Genomic DNA, 19424 nt, shown 5'->3' with positions numbered 1-19424 from the left:
CATGACAGGAACGATGGGTGTCGCCCACTCGCTCCAGTCTACCTTAGATAACACGCCTGCATTCTCCAGATTCTCCAGCTCTGCCTCGACGGCTGGGCGAATTGCATATGGTACCGGTCTTGCTTTGAAAAACTTGGGAATTGCATTCTCCTCTATTTTTATCGAGGCGGTTACGCCTTTAAGAGTGCCCAGTTCTTGTTGAAATACCTCTTTGGCATCAGCTAAGATTGTTGACAATCGTCCAGGAGTGACGTCATCATCCTTTTTACCAGCCACCGTCAGTGCCTGAATGGAGTGCCAGTCTAAACTTATCTTTCTGATCCATTCACGTCCCAATAACGATGGTCCACCATCTTGCAGAATGTAGAGATACAATTTCCGTATTTTCTTGCCGTTGTATTCGACAGGCACCCTTATTTTTCCTCTGGGGTATACTTTTTGCCCCGTATACGTCCTCAAGACAATGGATGTCTCTCTCAAGGGTATGTGTGAGAATAGCCGCTCGTAGTCTCGTCGATTCATGACGGTTAGAGCTGATCCTGTATCCAATTCCATTTTGACTTGGGACCCTGCTATCGTGAGGGTGACCCAAATGGTTCGGAGATCCTCTTTTGCCATTACATTGTGAAGTTTGAGACAGCTTAGTCTCTTGTTCCCTGATTCACTATCGCTCGTCTGGTCTTCGGAACTACTGTCCGTCATCTTTTGTACTTTCCTGTACGGTTCCTTAGTAGCCTTTTTGTTGTCGTTGGTCTTCTTCCCGGACCTGCAAACTCGTGCAATGTGTCCCATCTTTCCGCATTGCCTGCATATTTTGTCCTTGGACCAGCAGTCCTTCTGGTCATGGTTTGTTCTGCCGCAGCGATAACATTTTGCAAATCCCCGTGTCATTTCGTGGGTGCCGTATTCCTGTGGCTTTTGTTGTATTTCTGCAGCTCCCCTTGCTGCTGCTTCATACGATACTGCCACGCTGAAAGCCTTATCTAGCGTCAGCTCTTTCTCTGAGAGTAACCTCTTCTGGTTTCCTTCACTCAGGAGTCCACAGACAAATTTGTCCCGTAAGGTATCTGCCAGTCCTGCTCCAAACTGGCAGTGCTTTGATAGCTTGCGTAGTTCCGTAAGGTAATCAGCATTGCTCTCATCTTTATGCTGAGTTCTCCTGTGCAATTTAAATCTTTCTGCCAGCAGGGTTTAGGTGTTCCTGTAGGATAGCAACAATTTCGTTAAAACTCTTTGCCTTCGGTTTGGCTGGAGTAATCAGGTCCCGCAATAGGCCATACGTTCTTGTGCCCATTAAGTTTAGCAGTACCGATGCCTTTTTCTCATCGGCTACTTCGTTTGCCTCGCAATATACCTTGACTCTTTCCACATACGTGGTCCAGTCTTCTGTTGCATTATCAAAGGCAGTGATATAGCCAGTCTTCGGCATCTTGGAAATCTAAAATGGCGCCTCCCGCGCTTTGCCTTCTTCCCCAATTTAACAAAATGGCACCTCCCGCGCTTTGCCTTCTTCCCCGCTGGATTAAGATGGCGCCTCCCGCGCTTTGCCTTCTTCCCCGCTGTTGCTAGCGTTGCTTTCCACGGTTTCCATTGTAAACTGCAGCTCCTCGCGGCTTTCTGCGCGTTTAATTTTTTTATTTTATTATTTTCCCATCGTCGGAACAACCCTGCGGGACTCTTGCCTCCCTCTTCTCGGGTCTGTACGCTGCCCGGCTTCGTAGCACCGGCCGCGCCCTGTGTGCTCCACCCTCTCTCTCTCTCCTCTTCCCGACAACGCTGCTCGGCCCCGTTGCAAGCCACCCGCTCGAGTTCTAGACCGCCGCAACCCAGGAAGGATCAGTGTACTACCTGCCACCAGCCCGATTAGCTGAAGCACCGTCGACAGGAACCAGGCCCCGCTCTCGACAGCCTCTCCTGCAAATCTTCAACTCCGCTGACTCAGAGGCGGATGCCCACGGTCGACGCCCGTTTCTACTGTTTCTTTCTTCTTTCTGGCCTCGACCTCTGCTCACTTCGCTTCAGGGATGGATCCCATGAGGTGGTGCAGACTGTAGGTAAGTTCGTATCTGCTCGTCGCCAATATTATGTCCGTGTATAATTGAGACACGGACGGCAGGAGTTGATTATAACAAGTCTTTACTGAATGGAGACAACCTGGAACTAAAACTACAGAAGGCTGCTAGTGCCTTTTATACAGGGGTGGTCACTGCCGGTACTGCAGTCTGAGACCAGTTATTCCCTTAAAGGTACATACACAACATCAATAACCAGGGGGCATAGTTTCAAGGTAAGGGGCAGGAGGTTTAGAGGGGATTTGAGGAAAACGTTTTTCACCCAGAGGGTGGTTGGAATCTGGAACTCAATGCCTGAAAGGGCGGTAGAGGCAGGAACCCTCACAACATTCAAGAAGCATTTAGATGAGCACTTGAAACGCCATAGCATACAAGGCTACGGACCAAGCGCTGGAAAATGGGATTAGATTAGACAGGGTTTGATGGCCGGCGCGGACATGATGGGCCGAAGGGCCTCTTTCTGTTCTGTATAACTCTATGACTTTAGTGCTCTCTGCCTTGTCCAATCCTTTCAGCACTTTATTTCCCCTCTCTAATGCTACATCCTGGTGGCAATCCCCCTGCCAACTTAGTTTAAACCCTCCCCAACAGCACGAGCAAACCTCCCCACGAGGATATTGGTCTCGGCCCTGTTGAGGTGCAACCCATCTGGCCTGTACAGGTCCCACCTCCCCCAGATCCGGCCCCAGTGTCCCAGGAATCTGAAGCCCGCCCTCCCTCCTGCGCCATCTCTCCAGCCACACATTCATCTGCTCTATCCTCCTATTTCCATACTCACTCACGTGTGTCACCGGGAGTAATCCAGAGATGACTACATTTGAGGTCCTGCTTTTTAATCTCTTTCCTAGCTCCCTAAAATCTACCTGCAGGACCTCATCCCTCTTTCTAACTATGTCATTGGTCCGATATGGACAAAGACCTCTGGCTGTTCACCCTCCCCCCTCAGAGTGTCCTGCAGCCACCCAGAGACATCCTTGACCCTGGCACCAGGGAGGCAACATACCATCAAGGAATCACGTCTAAGGCCGCAGAAACGCCCGTCTGCTCCCCTAACTATCGACGGGGCGGTTAAGAAGGCAAATGGTATGTTGGCCTTCATAGCGAGAGGATTCGAGTGCAGGAGCAAGGATGTCTTGATGCAGTTGTACAGGGCATTGGTGAGGCCACATCTGGAGTATTGTGTGCAGTTTTGGTCGCCTTATCTGAGGAAGGATGTTGTTGCCATGGAGGGAGTGCAGTGAAGATTCACCAGGCTGATACCTGGGATGGCAGGAATGACGTACGAGGAGAGATTGGGTCGATTAGGCTTATATTCGCTAGAGTTTAGAAGAATGAGAGGGGAGCTCATTGAAAGTTATAAAATTCTAACAGGACTAGACAGACTAGATGCAGGAAGGATGTTCCCGATGGCGGGGGAGTCCAGAACCAGGAGTCACAGTCTAAAGATAAGGGGTAAGCCATTTAGGACAGAGATGAGGAGGAATTTCTTCACCCAGAGAGTGGTGAACCTGTGGAATTCTCTATCACAGAAGACAGTTGAGGCCAATTCATTAAATATATTCAAGAAGGAGTTAGATATATCTCTTAAGGCTAAAGGGATCAAGGGATATGGGGAGAAGGCAGGGACAGGGTACTGAATTTGGATGATCAGCCATGATCTCATTAAATGGCGGAGCAGGCTCGAGGGGCCGAATGGCCTACTCCTGCTCCTATCTTCTATGTTTCTATGTATATCCCCTAGCACCATTGCTCTCCCACTCTTCTTCCTCCACCCCACTGAGATGAGACAGCCGTGGTGCCGCGGACTTGGCTCTGGCTGCACTCCCCAAAGGAACCATCGCCCCCCGGCCGGTACTCGGAACCGAATCCGGGTTGGAGAGCAAGATGCGCTCGGGGGGTGGGGGGGAAACCCGTGCACGACCTGCCTGGTCCTCCTTGCGGCCGGGCTGTGGGGTTGCAGCCTGCGGTGCTGCTACCCCCTCCCCCACCCCGGTGTCGCGGTACTGCGCCTTGAGATGGTGTTTTTTTTTGGCTGAAATGGACTGTCCTGACAGGAGAACGACGGGAAGTTCAGCCCGGTGCAGCTGGTGGGGATGCTCCTGGGCATTGCCTCTGGAATGAAGTACCTCTCGGATCGGAGCTATGTTCACCGAGACCTGGCGGCGCGCAATATCCTGGTCAGCGGCAGCCTGGAATGCAAAGTGTCCGATTTTGGGCTGTCACGGGTCCTACAGGACGATCCCGAGGGGACGTACGAGACACGGGTAAGGAACCGGGGCCAACAGGTGCTGGGGGGAAGGGAGGGTCGGGTTGGGAGTGAGGGATGATGTAAGAAAACTACTAGGCACTTGGTCTAAGCGTTAAACAAAGCTTTAATCAACTGTTTTACAACATGGAGGTCTAGTTGTGTCCTTCACTAGTTCCTGTTAAGAATGTCCTGCGCAAGCTGGGCCCGTGCCAGAGTATTTATACTCTCCCTGGACAGCGCCACCCGCAGGCTGCTCAGTATTATTTCATAAGTCTTTCTTTCATCAATGACTGATTCATGTCAAGGGATACTCTGGGTGGGACTGCACTTGTCTGGTTCCATTCTTATCTATCTAATCGTACCCAGAGAATCACCTGTAACGAATTCTCTTCCCGCTCCCGTATCGTTACCTCTGGTGTCCCCCAAGGATCTATCCTCGGCCCCCTCCTATTGTTCATCGAGGGTTAGTGTTAGGGTTCTAGACAAGGGAACAAGATGTAATATCTCCAAGTTTGCAGACAACACAAAGCTGGGTGGTGGGTGGCATGAATCTTGCCATTCGTGTGAAAATGACTTATGTAATAATACTGGGCAGCCTGCTGGTGGCGCTGTCCAGGGAGAGTATAAATACTCAGGCATGGGCCCAGCTTGTGCAGGACATTCTTTAACAGGAACTAGTGAAGGACACAACTAGATCTCCATGTTGAAAAACAGTTGATTAAAGCCTTGTTTAATACTCAGACCGAGTGCCTAGTAGTTTTCTTACGTCAGTGGGCGTGTGCGCTGTGAGGAGGATGCCGAGAAACTCCAGTACGATTTGGACAGGTTGGGTGATTGGGCAGAAGCATGGCAGATGCAACATAATGTGGATAAATGTGATGTTATCCATTTTGGTGGCAAAAACAGGAAGGCAGATTATTATCTGAACGGCAATAGATTGGGAGAAGGGGAAGGTAAGCATGCAGGTGCAGCAGGCGGTTAAGAAGGCAAATGGTATGTTGGCCTTCGTAGCGAGAGGATTCGAGTACAGGAACAAGGATGTCCTGCTGCAGTTGTACAGGGCCTTGGTGAGACCGCACCTTGAGTATTGTGTGCAGTTTTGGTCGCCTTATCTGAGGAAGGATGTTCTTGCCATGGAGGGAGTGCAGCGAAGATTCACCAGACTGATACCTGGGATGGCAGGAATGACGTATGAGGAGAGATTGGGTCGATTGGGCTTATATTCGCTGGAGTTTAGAAGAATGAGAGGGGATCTCATTGAAACTTATAAAATTCCAGCAGGACTAGACAGACTAGATGCTGGAAGGATGTTGCTGGTGGCGGGGGAGTCCAGAACCAGGGGTCACAGTCTAAAGATAAGGGGTAAGCCATTTAGGACAGAGATGAGGAGGAATTTCTTCATTCAGAGAGTGGTGAACCTGTGGAATTCTCTACCACAGAAGGCAGTGGAGGCCAATTCATTAAATATATTCAAGAAGGTGTTGGATATATTTCTTAAGGCTAAAGGGATCAAGGGATATGGGGAGAAAGCAGGGATAGGGTACTGAATTTGGATGATCAGCCATGATCTCATTGAATGGCGGAGCAGGCTCGAGGGGCCGAATGGCCTACTCCTGCTCCTATCTTCTATGTTTCTATCTACATGCAGCCCCTTGGCGACATCATCCGAAGCCACAGCATCAGTTTCCACATGTACTCTGATGACACCCAGCTCTACCACTTCTCTCGACCCCTCCACGGTGTCTAAATTGTCAGACTGCTTGTCCAACATCCAGTTCTGGATGAGCAGAAATTTTCTCCAATTCTGTATTGGGAAGACCGAAGCCACTGTTCTCGGTCCCCACCACGAACCCCGTTCCCAAGCCACTGACTCCAGCCCTCTCCCTAACATCTGTCTGAGGCTGAACCACACGGTTCGCAACCTTGGTGTTATTTTTGACCCTAAAGTGAGCTTCCGACCACATATCCGCAGAATAACTAAGACCGCCTACTTCCACCTCCGTAACATCGCCCATCTCCGCTCCTGCCTCAGCTAATCCGCTGCTGAAACCCTCATCCATGCCTCTGTTACCTCTAGACTTGACTATTCCAACACACTCCTGGCTGGCCTCCCACATTCCACCCTACGTAAACTTGAGGTCATCCAAAACTCGGCTGCCCGTGTCCTAACTCACACCCAGTCCCGTTCGCCCATCTCCCCTGTGCTCGCTGACCTACATTGGCTCCCGGTTAAGCAGCGCCTCGATTTCAAAATTCTCATCGTTGTTTTCAAATCCCTCCATGGCCTCGCCCCTCCCTATCTCTGTAATCTCTGTCAACCCCACCCAGAGATATCTGCGCTCCTCTAATTCTGCCCTCTTGAGCATCCCTGATTATAATCGTTCAACCTTTGGTGGCCGTGCCTTCTGTTGCCTCGGCCCCAAGCTCTGGAATTCTCTCCCTAAACCTCTCCGTCTCGCCACCTAACATAGAAGATAGGAGCAGGAGTAGGCCATTCGGCCCCTCGAGCCTGCTCCGCCATTCAATGAGATCATGGCTGATCATCCAAATTCAGTACCCTGTCCCTGCCTTCTCCCCATATCCCTTGATCCCTTTAGCCTTTAGAAATATATCCAACTCCTTCTTGAATATATTTAATGAATTGGCCTCAACTGCCTTCTGTGGTAGAGAATTCCACAGGTTCAGCACTCTCTGGGTGAAGAAATTCCTCCTCATCTCTGTCCTAAATGGCTTACCCCTTATCCTTAGACTGTGACCCCCTGGTTCTGGCCTCCCCGACCATCGGGAACATCCTTCCTGCACCTAGTCTGTCCAGTCCGGTTAGAATTTTATAAGTTTCAATGAGATCCCCACTAATTCTTCTAAACTCTAGTGAATATAAGCCTTATCGACCCAATCTCTCTTCGTACGTCAGTCCTCTCTTTCCTCCTTTAAGACGCTCATTAAAACCTACCACTTTGACCAAGCTTTTGGTCACCTGCCCTCATTTATTCTTATGTGGCTCAGTGTCAAATTTTTTGGGCGAAAAATTGAGTCGCGCCCTCCTTGGGATGCTAACTTCGCTGGGGCGCTACTTTTACCTGGAAAAATGAGCGCCCCCACAACCGAAATTGAGTGGTGGCGTCCCAAGAGGGAAGCGGGACGCGACTGGAAGCGCCCCGCCTCCCTCTTGGGCCGCTGTGAGGGAATATCGCGGCGCTACGTGCCGCAGCACTACGCGTATTGCAGGCCTTCCTCCCCTTCTTAAAGGGGAGGGGCCTTGCGCAGCGCGACCCGGGGTCCAGCTGGGCCGTCTGGGGATCGGGACTGCCGGCAAAAGAGGCCGGCACTCGAGAAGTGCCGGGATTCATGGAGCGCAGCCGGCACTCCGCGGCGGGGGGTTGGTGGGGGGGGTGCGGCAGGTAAGGAGGCAGGGGATGGGAAGCGGAGGCAGGTGCTGGCAGGCGGCCAGCAACAAAAATGGCCGCCCGGCACCTCGCCTTTATATTGCGCCGCCCCGGCCGCAGGTAGGCCCCTCCTCTGACCCCGTCGGACACAGCGTCCGGCGGTAAGCCAGGGGGCGCTACCGAAGATCGCGGCCAGGGAGTTGCGCACTGCAATGACGCTGGAGGCGCTGTCAGCGCCGCGCCCGGGCGCGAGTTGATTTGCGCCCCGTTAGCTCCCTCTTCAGGCGATAACAGGAGTCGCAAAGCAACCGAATTTCTCCCCCTTTGTCTTTAAAATACTCCTGTGCAGCGCCTTGGGACGTTTTACTCGGTTAAAGGCGCTATCTAAATGCAAGATGTTGTTGTTGTTGATACGGGGAGGTGGGAGCGAGGGATACGGGTTGCCGCTTTGATTGAGTGACTCCCTCCCTCGCCTCTTCCCGCAGGGGGGGAAGATTCCGATCCGATGGACGGCCCCAGAAGCCATCGCCTTGCGAACTTTCACCTCCGCCAGTGATGTCTGGAGTTATGGGATCCTGATGTGGGAGGTGATGTCGTTTGGGGAGAAGCCGTACGGAGAGATGTCCAACCAGCAGGTGAGTTCGGCCAAAGTCCAGCTGTAACCCTCCTCGGTTTGGGGCAGGGGCAGGGGCAGGGCGGTCTTGACCTTTGGGGACCTCATCACATTCTCTCCAATTCTCCTCCACCCTCCCTCCCTGCTCACACGAGTGTGCTGACTCGTCGTGGGACCCAGGAACATCTGGAATCTCAGCTATTTGTGGGGTTGGATATTCGATTCTGGGAGGCTGCATCCCCGATCCTATCCTCAACCGACACCCATGAGGTCTGCACAGGGATCACCGGACAGGGAGCAGAACCCGGGCTGATTCACACACTCCCCAACCCAGGGATCAGGAGCAGGAACCCGGGCTGATTCACCCCCTTCCTAACCCAGGGGTCACTGGACAGGGATGAGGAGCAGGAACCCTGGCTGATTCACCCCCTCCCTAACCCAGGGGTCACTGGACAGGGATCAGGAGCAGGAACCTGGGCTGATTCACCCCCTCCCTAACCCAGGGGTCACTGGACAGGGATCAGGAGCAGGAACCCGGGCTGATTCACCCCCTCCCTAACCCAGGGGTCACTGGACAGGGATCAGGAGCAGGAACCCGGGCTGATTCACACCCTCCCTAACCCAGGGGTCACTGGACAGGGATCAGGAGCAGGAACCTGGGCTGATTCACCCCCTCCCTAACCCAGGGATCAGGAGCAGGAACCCCGGGCTGATTCACCCCCCTCCCTAACCCAGGGGTCACTGGGCAGGGGTCAGGAGCAGGAACCCAGGCTGATTCACCCCCTCCCTAACCCAGGGGTCACTGGACAGGGATCAGGAGCAGGAACCCGGGCTGATTCATCCCCTCCCTAACACAGGGGTCACTGGACAGGGATCAGGAGCAGGAACCCGTGCTGATTCACTCCCCTCCCGAACCCAGGGGTCACTGGACAGGGATCAGGAGCAGGAACCCGGGCTGATTCACCCCCTCCCTAACCCAGGGGTCACTGGACAGGGATCAGGAGCAGGAACCCGGGCTGATTCACCCCCTCCCTAACCCAGGGGTCACTGGACAGGGATCAGGAGCAGGAACCCGTGCTGATTCACTCCCCTCCCGAACCCAGGGGTCACTGGACAGGGATCAGGAGCAGGAACCCGGGCTGATTCACCCCCTCCCTAACCCAGGGGTCACTGGACAGGGATCAGGAGCAGGAACCCGGGCTGATTCACCCCCCTCCCTAACCCAGGGGTCACTGGACAGGGATCAGGAGCAGGAACCCGGGCTGATTCACCCCCTCCCTAACCCCAGGGGTCACTGGACAGGGATCAGGAGCAGGAACCCGGGCTGATTCACTCCCTCCCTAACCCAGGGGTCACTGGACAGGGATCAGGAGCAGGAACCCTGGCTGATTCACCCCCTCCCTAACCCAGGGGTCACTGGACAGGGATCAGTAGCAGGAACCCGGGCTGATTCATCCCCTCCCTAACCCAGGGGTCACTGGACAGGGATCAGGAGCAGGAACCCGGGCTGATTCACCCCCTCCCTAACCCAGGGGTCACTGGACAGGGATCAGGAGCAGGAACCCGGGCTGATTCACCACCTCCCTAACCCAGGGGTCACTGGACAGGGATCAGGAGCAGGAACCCGGGCTGATTCACTCCCCTCCCTAACCCAGGGGTCGCTGGACAGGGATCAGGAGCAGGAACCCGGGCTGATTCACCCCCTCCCTAACCCAGGGGTCACTGGACAGGGATCAGGAGCAGGAACCCGGGCTGATTCACCCCCTCCCTAACCCAGGGGGTCACTGGACAGGGACCAGGAGCAGGAACCTGGGTCCAGTACCACACACAATGGGTGAGGTCAGGGTAACTCGGCCCAGTCCGTGGATGGAGCCTGGGCATGCCCTGTGCAGCGTGTGGGGAGCTCAGTACCAAACTCCGGGTGTGAGAGAGTGATGGCCCTATCCGATGCTTCTCCTCAGAACTTGTTGCATCAGTTCAACGGGGACAGAGAGTCGCGGAGATTTAAGATAAATGTCTGGATTATTTCTTGCAGGTCATGAAGGAAGTGGAGGAGGGATTTAGACTTCCTGCACCTCATGGCTGTCCAACGATCCTCTACCATCTGATGAAGACTTGCTGGCATCAAGACAAGAGAAAGAGACCAACTTTCAGCGAAATCCTGAGCGAACTCGACAAAATGATGTCCAATCCCGGCTCCCTAAAACCAGTCACCGACTTCAACACCAGGTATAGCCCCAGAGATACAGAGTAAAGCTCCCTCTACACTGTCCCATCAAACACTCCCAGGGCAGGTACAGCACGGGTTAGATACAGAGTAAAGCTCCCTCTACACTGTCCCATCAAACACTCCCAGGGCAGGTACAGCATGGGTTAGATACAGAGTAAAGCTCCCTCTACACTGTCCCATCTAACACTCCCAGGGCAGGTACAGCACGGGGTTAGATACAGAGTAAAGCTCCCTCTACGCTGTCCCTTCAAACACTCCCAGGGCAGGGACAGCACGGGTTAGATACAGAGTAAAGTTCCCTCTGCACTGTCCCATCAAACACTCCCAGGGCAGGTACAGCACGGGTTAGATACAGAGTAAAGCTCCCTCTACACTGCCCCATCAAACACTCCCAAGGCAGGTACAGCACGGGTTAGATACAGAGTAAAGCTCCCTCTACACTGTCCCATCAAACACTCCCAGGGCAGGTACAGCACGGGTTAGATACAGAGTAAAGCTCCCTCTACACTGCCCCATCAAACACTCCCAGGGCAGGTACAGCACGGGTTAGATACAGAGTAAAGCTCCCTCTACACTGCCCCATCAAACACTCCCAGGGCAGGGACAGCACGGGTTCGATACAGAGTAAAGTTCCCTCTACACTGTCCCATCAAATAATTTGCCAAGGCTTCTTCGACAGCACCTTCCAAACCCGCGACCTCTACCACCTAGAAGGACAAGGGCAGCTGGCATATGGGAACACCACCACCTCCAAGTTCCCCTCCCAAGTCACACACACCATCCCGACTTGGTAATGTATCGGCCGTTCCTTCATCGTCGCTGGGTCAAAATCCTGGAACTCCCTCCCTAACAGCACTTTGGTCGTAACTTCACCACATGGACTGCAGCGGTTCAAGAAGGCGGCTCACCACCACCTTCTCAAAGGCAACTAGGGAGGTGCAATAAATGCTGGGCCTTGCCAGCAACACCCACATCACGTGAATTAATAAATTAAAAGTTTTTTTTTCTTGTATTGACCTTGGAGAGGGTGCAGAAGAGATTTACTGGAATGGGACCAGGGATGAGGGACTTCAGTTCTGTGGAGAGACTGGAGAAGCTGAAGTTGTTCTCCTTAGAGCAGAGAAGGTTCAGGGGAGACTTACTAGGGATTACGTGGGGTTTTGATGGAGTAGATAAGGAGAAACTGTTTCCAGTGGCAGGAGGGTTGGTAACCAGAGGACACAGATTTAAGGTAACTGGTAAAAGAACCAGAGGGGGAGAGGAGGAGAGATATTTTCACGCAGCGAGTTGTTGTGACCTGGACTGCGCTGCCTGAAAGGGCGCTGGAAGCAGATTCAATCGTCCTGTAACTTGCAAAAGGGAATTGGATAAATACTAGAAAAGGAGAAATTTGCAAGACTACGGGGAAGGAGCAGTGGAGTGGGATTAATTACACAGCTCTTTCAAAACACCAGCACAGGCACGATGGGCTGAATGGCCTCCTTCTCTGCTGTAGGATAATAGGATTCTGTGCAAAGGGGTCCCTGATGGAGAGAGACTCCCTCTTTAAAAGGGGTCCCTGATGGAGAGACTCCCTCTTTAAAAGGGGTCCCTGATGGAGAGACTCCCTCTTTAAAAGGGGTCCCTGATGGAGAGACTCCCTCTTTAAAAGGGGTCCCTGATGGAGAGACTCCCTCTTTAAAAGGGGTCCCTGATGGAGAGACTCCCTCTTTAAAAGGGGTCCCTGATGGAGAGACTCCCTCTTTAAAAGGGGTCCCTGATGGAGAGACTCCCTCTTTAAAAGGGGTCCCTGATGGAGAGACTCCCTCTTTAAAAGGGGTCCCTGATGGAGAGACTCCCTCTTTAAAAGGGGTCTCTGATGGAGAGACTCCCTCTTTAAATGGGGTCCCTGATGGAGAGACTCCCTCTTTAAAAGGGGTCCCTGATGGAGAGACTCCCTCTTTAAAAGGGGTCCCTGATGGAGAGACTCCCTCTTTAAAAGGGGTCTCTGATGGAGAGAGACTCTCTCTTTAAAAGGGGTCCCTGATGGAGAGACTCCCTCTTTAAAAGGGGTCCCTGATGGAGAGACTCCCTCTTTAAAAGGGGTCCCTGATGGAGAGAGACTCCCTCTTTAAAAGGGGTCCCTGATGGAGAGAGACTCCCTCTTTAAAAGGGGTCCCTGATGGAGAGACTCCCTCTTTAAAAGGGGTCCCTGATGGAGAGACTCCCTCTTTAAAAGGGGTCCCTGATGGAGAGACTCCCTCTTTAAAAGGGGTCCCTGATGGAGAGACTCCCTCTTTAAAAGGGGTCCCTGATGGAGAGACTCCCTCTTTAAAAGGGGTCTCTGATGGAGAGACTCCCTCTTTAAAAGGGGTCCCTGATGGAGAGACTCCCTCTTTAAAAGGGGTCCCTGATGGAGAGACTCCCTCTTTAAAAGGGGTCCCTGATGGGGAGACTCCCTCTTTAAAAGGGGTCCCTGATGTTGTCCGATGATGAGAGATTGAGTAGATTGGGCCTATACTGTCTGGAGTTTAGAAGAACGAGAGGTGATCTCATTGAAACATATAAGATTCTGAAGGAGATTGACAGGGTAGATGCCGTGAGGATGTTTCCCCCTGGCTGGGGAGTCTAGAACCAGGGTTCACAGTCTCAGGATAAGGGGTCGGCCATTTAGGACTGAGATGAGGAGACATTTCTTCACTCAGAGGGTTGTGAACCTGTGGAATTCTCTACCCCACAGGGTTGTGGAGGCTGTCGTTGCGTATCGGGAAGACCGAAGCCATTGTTTTCGGTCCCCGCCACTAACTCCGTTCCCTGGCCACTGACTCCATCCCTCTCCCTCACATCTGTCTGAGGCTGAACCACACGGTTCGCAACCCTGGTGCCATATTTGACCCTAAAATGAGCTTCCGACCACATCGCCGCAGCATAACAAAGACCGCCTATTTCCACCTCCGTAACATCGCCCGTCTCCGCCCTTGCCTCAGCTCATCCACTGCTGAAACCCTCACCCATGCCTTTGCTACCTCCAGACTTGACTATTCCAACGCACTCCTGGCTGGCCTCCCACATTCCACCCTACGTAAACTTGAGGTCATTCAAAACTCGGCTGCCCGTGTCCTAACTCACACCAAGTCCCGTTCGCCCATCACCCCTGTGCTCGCTGACCTACATTGGCTCCCGGTTAAGCAGCACCTCGATTTCAAAATTCTCATCGTTGTTCTCAAATCCCTCCGTGGCCTCGCCCCTCCCTATCTCTGTAATCTCTGTCAACCCTCCCGCGAGATATCTGCGCTCCTCGAATTCTGCCCTCTTGATCATCCCTGATTATAAATCGCTCAACCTTTGGTGGCCGTGTCTTCTGTTGCCCAGGCCCTGAGCTCTGGAATTCCCTGTCTAAACCTCTCCGCCTCGCTACCTCTCTGTCCTCCTTTAAGACGCTCCTTAAAACCTACCTCTTTGACCAAGCTTTTGTTCACCTGCCCTCATTTATCCTTATGTGGCTCGGTGTCAAATTTTTTGTCTTAAAATACGCCTGTGCGGGGCCTTGGGACATTTTACTTCGTTAAAGACGCTGTATAAATACAGGTTGTTGTTGTATATTCAAGGCTGTGATCGACAGATTTGTGTATAGTAAGACAATCGAGGGATACGGGGATCGGGTGGGAAAGCGGAGTTGAGGTAAAAGATCAGCCACGATCTTATTGAAATGGTGGAACAGGCTCGAAGGGCCGTGCGGCCTATTCCTGCTCCCATTCCTTGTGTTCTTGTATGACGACTCGACCCGGGGCCGCAATTTTGACTGCTCTTTGGTTGCCTTCTATGTCCGGCAGGGAGACGCTACGGTTGCCTAGCAACAGCGGGTCGGAGGGCATCCCATACCGCAGCGTGGCGGAGTGGCTGGAGGCGCTACGGATGAAGCGATACGTGGAGGTCTTCACCAGCGGCGGCTTTGAGACCATGGAATCCATCTTGGAGATCGGTTTAGAGTAAGGGAGCCTTTGAGCTCAAAGCTGGGTGGGCGTGTGTGCTGTGAGGAAGGTGCCGAGAAACTCCAGGATGATTTGGACAGGTTGGGTGATTGGGCAGAAACATGGCAGATGCAGCCTAACATGGATAAATGCGAGGTTATCCACTTTGGTGGCAAAAACAGGAAGGCAGATTATTATCTGAACGGCAATAGATTGGGAGAAGGGGAAGTGCAACGAGACCTGGGTGTCCTTGTGCACCAGTCGCTGAAGGTAAGCATGCAGGTGCAGCAGGTGGTTAAGAAGGCAAATGGTATGTTGGCTTTCATAGCGAGCGGATTCGAGTACAGGAGCAAGGATGTCTTGCTGCAGTTGTACAGGGCCTTGGTGAGACCACACCTTGAGTATTGTGTGCAGTTTTGGTCGCCTTATCTGAGGAAGGATGTTCTTGCCATGGAGGGAGTGCAGCGAAGATTCACCAGACTGATACCTGGGATGGCAGGAATGACGTATGAGGAGAGATTGGGTCGATTGGGCTTATACTCGCTGGAGTTTAGAAGAATGAGAGAGGATCTCATCGAAACTTATAAAATTCTAACATGACTAGACAGACTAGATGTAGGATGGATGTTCCCGATGGTCGGGGAGTCCAGAACCAGGGGTCACAGTCTAAGGATAAGGGGTAAGCCATTTAAGACAGAGATGAGGAGGAATTTCTTCACCCAGAGAGCGGTGAACCTGTGGAATTCTCTACCACAGAAGGCAGTAGAGGCCAATTCATTAAATATATTCAAGAAGGAGTTGGATATATTTCTTAAGGCTAAAGGGATCAAGGGATATGGGGAGAAGGCAGGGACAGGGTATTGAATTTGGATGATCAGCCATGATCTCATTGAATGGCGGAGCAGGCTCGAGGGGCCGAATGGCCTCCTCCTGCTCCTATCTTCTATGTTTCTATCTACTCGTTGCCCCTTGGCGACATCATCCAAAAATACAGTGTCAGTTTCCACATGTTTCTATGTTTGACCTTTCACCCTGTGGGGGGGGGGTACTTGGGGGCCAAATCCCCAGCCGTCTGGACCGTGTTGGGGCCTCAACTATTCACCGTATTTATTAACGACTTCGATGATGGGATAGAGAGCCACACGTCCAAGTTTGCCGATGACCCACAGATAGGCGGCATTGTCAGCAATGTAGATGGAAGCATAAAATTACAAGGATATTGGGCCAGAAATTAGGATCGGGGGTCTTGCCGCACGTGCAAGCCCCCCCGATGTGCGCTCACCCTGCGCGCCGACATCTGAAGCCCGGGCCTGCTCGCATTTCCTGTCACTGGCCCGGTTCAGCTGTCGGCGCGATGTGCTTACCTGATCCAGCGGCGTAGTTAGTGCGATGTGCCGGCTGGGATCAGGTGAGCACTGTGCAGCCAATCAGGGGAGGGGATGAGTTTGATAGTAAAGATTGTCAAACTCATGAAAAGTACGGGCGCCCAAAAGACTAGTTTAACTTTAATTAAAACTTTAAAAAACATCCCAATAATTAAATAAACTATAAATAACTTTAAAAAACTATTTAAAACAATTAATAAAACTTTTGAAAAAAATAATTTTTTACAAAATCGGGTTTAAAAATAAACTTACCTTACTGTAAAGTCCTTAAAAACAATGAAGCTGTGGAAAAAATGTAATAATTTTAAATAATAGACCACTTACCTGCAAGAATCCACTCCTTACGCCTCCTTTTTTCATTTCTAAAAAGTTCAGCCCCTTGCACACGTCAAAAAGAAGGAAGTTCAACCCGTGGGCGCAGGACCTCTTAACCCCTTGGTTCGATGGAGAGGAAATGCCGGTTTCCCGCGCGTGCGCTGTGCGTGCTGGAATGCGGCACTTCCAACGGGCCCACGCGTGAGTACACCGTCCGTACCCACGCGTTGGGACCGGAATTACTGGCCCATGAATATATTAAGTGAATGGGCAAAACTGTGGCAAATGGATTTCAATGTTGGCAAGTGTGACATCGTCCACATTGGAGCTAAAAAGGATAGAACAGAATTCCTTCTGCAGTTAATGGTGAAAAGGTAGAAACAGTGGAGGTCCAAAGAGACTCGGGCGGGGGGGTGGGGGGGGTCTGTGAACACAGATCATTAAAATGACACAGACAGACACAGAAAATAATCAGAAAGGCGAATGGAATGCTGGCCTTTATACCTAGAGGTCGAGAATACAAGGGGGGGGAAGTTATGCTCCAGCTGTGCAAAGCCCTGGTCAGGCCACACCTGGAGCACTGTGAGCAGTCCTGGGCACTACACCTTAGGAAGGATATATTGGCCTTGGAGGGAGTGCAGCGTAGGTTTACCAGACTGACACCTGGACTTCAAGGGGTTAAATCACGAGGCGAGATTACACAAATTAGGGTTATATTCCCTGGAATTTAGAAGGTTGAGGGGTGATTTGATCAAAGTTTTCAGGATATTGAGGGGAACAAATAGGGTAGACAGGGAGAAGCGATTTCCGCTGGTCGGGGAGGCTAGGACGAGGGGGCAGAGTCTAAAAATTAGAGCCAGACCTTTCAGGAGTGAAGGTAGGAAACACTTCTACACACAAAGGGTGGTAGAAGCTTGGAACTCTCTTCCGCAAATGGCAACTGATGCTGGATCAATTAATGTTTAAATCGGAGATTGATAGATTTTTATTAACCAAAGGTATTAAGGGGTGTGGGGCAAAGGCGGGTGTGTGGAGTGAGGTCGCAGATCAGCCATGATCTCATTGAATGGCGGAACATGCTCGAGGGGCTGAATGGCCTCCTCCTGTTCCTATGCTCCTCTCTGATTTGTGGGGGGATGGGGCAGTGGGTTGAGGGGCGGGGGGCAATTGGGCAGTTCCCACCCGCTCCTGAATATTCCTTCTGTGTTTACAGGGACCTGAAGTCCATGGGAATCTCATTACCCGGACATCAGAAGAGGATTTTGTGCAGTATCCAGGGGTTCAAGGAGTGAGGGGAAGGGGACGCACCAGGAGCTAGGCCTCTTCCCAACAGGCCCAGCGGCGAAAGTGTGGTGACCAAAGGCGGACATATTGAACAGGCCCCTCGCTGGGGCCCTGCCCTGATTGGCTCGACCCCCCCTGAACTCTCTATGCTCCCAACACTTAAGATGTCCTTCATGAACTCCGCCAGGGAACGGCAATCAATCCCAGCCTCCTGAACCTCCCCACACACACACACACAGAGCAGGAAAGGCCCAGGCTCCATCCCCGGCCTGTGCTGAGTTAGCCTGATCTCACACCCAGTGTGGTACTGAGCCCCACACACACAGAGCAGGAAAGGCCCAGGCTCCATTCCCGGCCTGTGCTGAGTTAGCCTGATCTCACACCCAGTGTGTGGTACTGAGCCCCACACACACAGAGCAGGAAAGGCCCAGGCTCCATTCCAGGCCTGTGCTGAGTTAGCCTGATCTCACACCCAGTGTGTGGTACTGAGCATCACACACACACAGCAGGAAAGGCCCAGGCTCCATTCCAGGCCTGTGCTGAGTTAGCCTGATCTCACACCCGGTGTGGTACTGAGCCCCACACACACACACAGGACAGGAAAGGCCCAGGCTCCATCCCCGGCCTGTGCTGAGTTAGCCTGATCTCACACCCACTGTGGTACTGAGCCCCACACACACACACAGAGCAGGAAAGGCCCAGGCTCCATCCCCGGCCTGTGCTGAGTTAGCCTGATCTCACACCCACTGTGGTACTGAGCCCCACACACAGACACAGAGCAGGAAAGGCCCAGGCTTCATTCCCGGCCTGTGCTGAGTTAGCCTGATCTCACACCCAGTGTGTGGTACTGAGCCCCACACACAGACACAGAGCAGGAGAGGCCCAACCTCCAGCCTTAGTGTGTGTGTGTATGTTAATGTGCGTGTGTGCATCAGTGAGTGTCAATATGAATCTGTGTGCATGAGTGCAAGTGCATGTTAGTGAGTCTGTGTCCATTGGTGTGTGTGTGTGTGTGTTTGTCCCATGCTGCCTCTCTGGTGCGGCCTGATTGCCTTCTATCCCAGTCACCCCGTCGACTATTCGCTGTCACCAGCGCAGGCGATTAACTCCTGAATTCTTTCCCACCGTTAATGCATTTCACTGTACAGTTTCCGAGGAATTTTGTAAAAATAAAGGGATCTTCTTTCCAAACGGAGCCTTTTCTTGTTCTTATTTGACTCGTGTGGGTTGAGGAGAGGGAGGGAGGGGGAGGCAGAGAGACGGAGAGCGAGACAGAGAGAGGGAGACTGGGGGAGAGAGAGAGAGAGAGTGCAACATAGAGCCTACAGCACAGAAGCAGGCCATTCGGCCCAACAGGTCCACACGAGCCTCCTCCCACCCCATCAGCATAGCCTTCCATTCCTTCCTCCCTCATGTGATTCCCCTTAAAGGCATCTATGCTAGTCACCTCAACCACTCCCTGTCGTAGCGAGATCCACAATCTCACTATTCTCTGGTTTCTCCTGAATTCCCTATTGGATTTATTAGTCACCATTTTATATTTACGGCCCCTAGTTCTGGTCTCCCCTACATGTGGAAACATCGTCTCTACCTCTTTTTTTTTATTCGTTCATGGGATGTGGGCGTCGCTGGCAAGGCCAGCATTTATTACTCATCCCTAGTTGCCCTTGAGAAGGCGGTGATGAGCCGCCTTCTTGAATCGCTGCAGTCCGTGTAGTGAAGGTACTCCCACAATGCTGTCAAACTCTTCCATCATTTCAAAGACCTCTATCAGGTCACCCCTCAGCCTGCTCGACTCTAGAGAAAAGAGCCCCAGCCTGTTCAGTCTTTCCTGATAGTTAGAACCTCTCAGTTCTGGTATCATCCTTGCAAATCCTTTTTTGCACCTTCTCCAGTGCTTCTGCATCCTTTAGATAAAGGCAGCGACTGCTGCCAATGAAG

The 19424-nt window shown here is 52.3% G+C and overlaps 1 protein-coding gene across 4 annotated transcripts in view; it reads left to right on the top strand.

The window, feature by feature from the left end:
- LOC147091405 (ephrin type-A receptor 1-like) overlaps positions 1 to 18678 on the top strand; it is a 121410-nt gene extending 102732 nt beyond the window's left edge. Inside the window, exons 13-18 of one of the 4 annotated variants that reach the window (XR_015075202.1) lie at positions 4127 to 4336; positions 8192 to 8341; positions 10355 to 10548; positions 14362 to 14517; positions 17413 to 18179; positions 18364 to 18678. Coding sequence is in view for 3 of the 4 variants with exons in the window: in XM_085976761.1 (XP_085832887.1) it covers positions 4127 to 4336; positions 8192 to 8341; positions 10355 to 10548; positions 14362 to 14517; positions 17413 to 17491 (789 nt within the window). In the remaining variant the exon portion in view is untranslated. Of the gene's footprint in view, positions 1 to 4126; positions 4337 to 8191; positions 8342 to 10354; positions 10549 to 14361; positions 14518 to 17412 lie in introns of all 4 variants that reach the window. The other 3 variants (XM_085976761.1, XM_085976763.1, XM_085976762.1) reach the window with 3 other exon arrangements.
- The last annotated feature ends 746 nt before the right edge of the window (positions 18679 to 19424 follow it).

The sequence above is a fragment of the Somniosus microcephalus genome, unplaced genomic scaffold (assembly GCF_052327205.1).
Source record: "Somniosus microcephalus isolate GS21.2 unplaced genomic scaffold, FLI_Smic_1.0 unresolved_chr3, whole genome shotgun sequence".
Classification (NCBI taxonomy): Eukaryota; Metazoa; Chordata; class Chondrichthyes; order Squaliformes; family Somniosidae; genus Somniosus; species Somniosus microcephalus.
The sequence above is the reverse complement of the archived record's forward strand: the minus strand, read 5'-3'. Positions and strand labels throughout refer to the sequence as shown.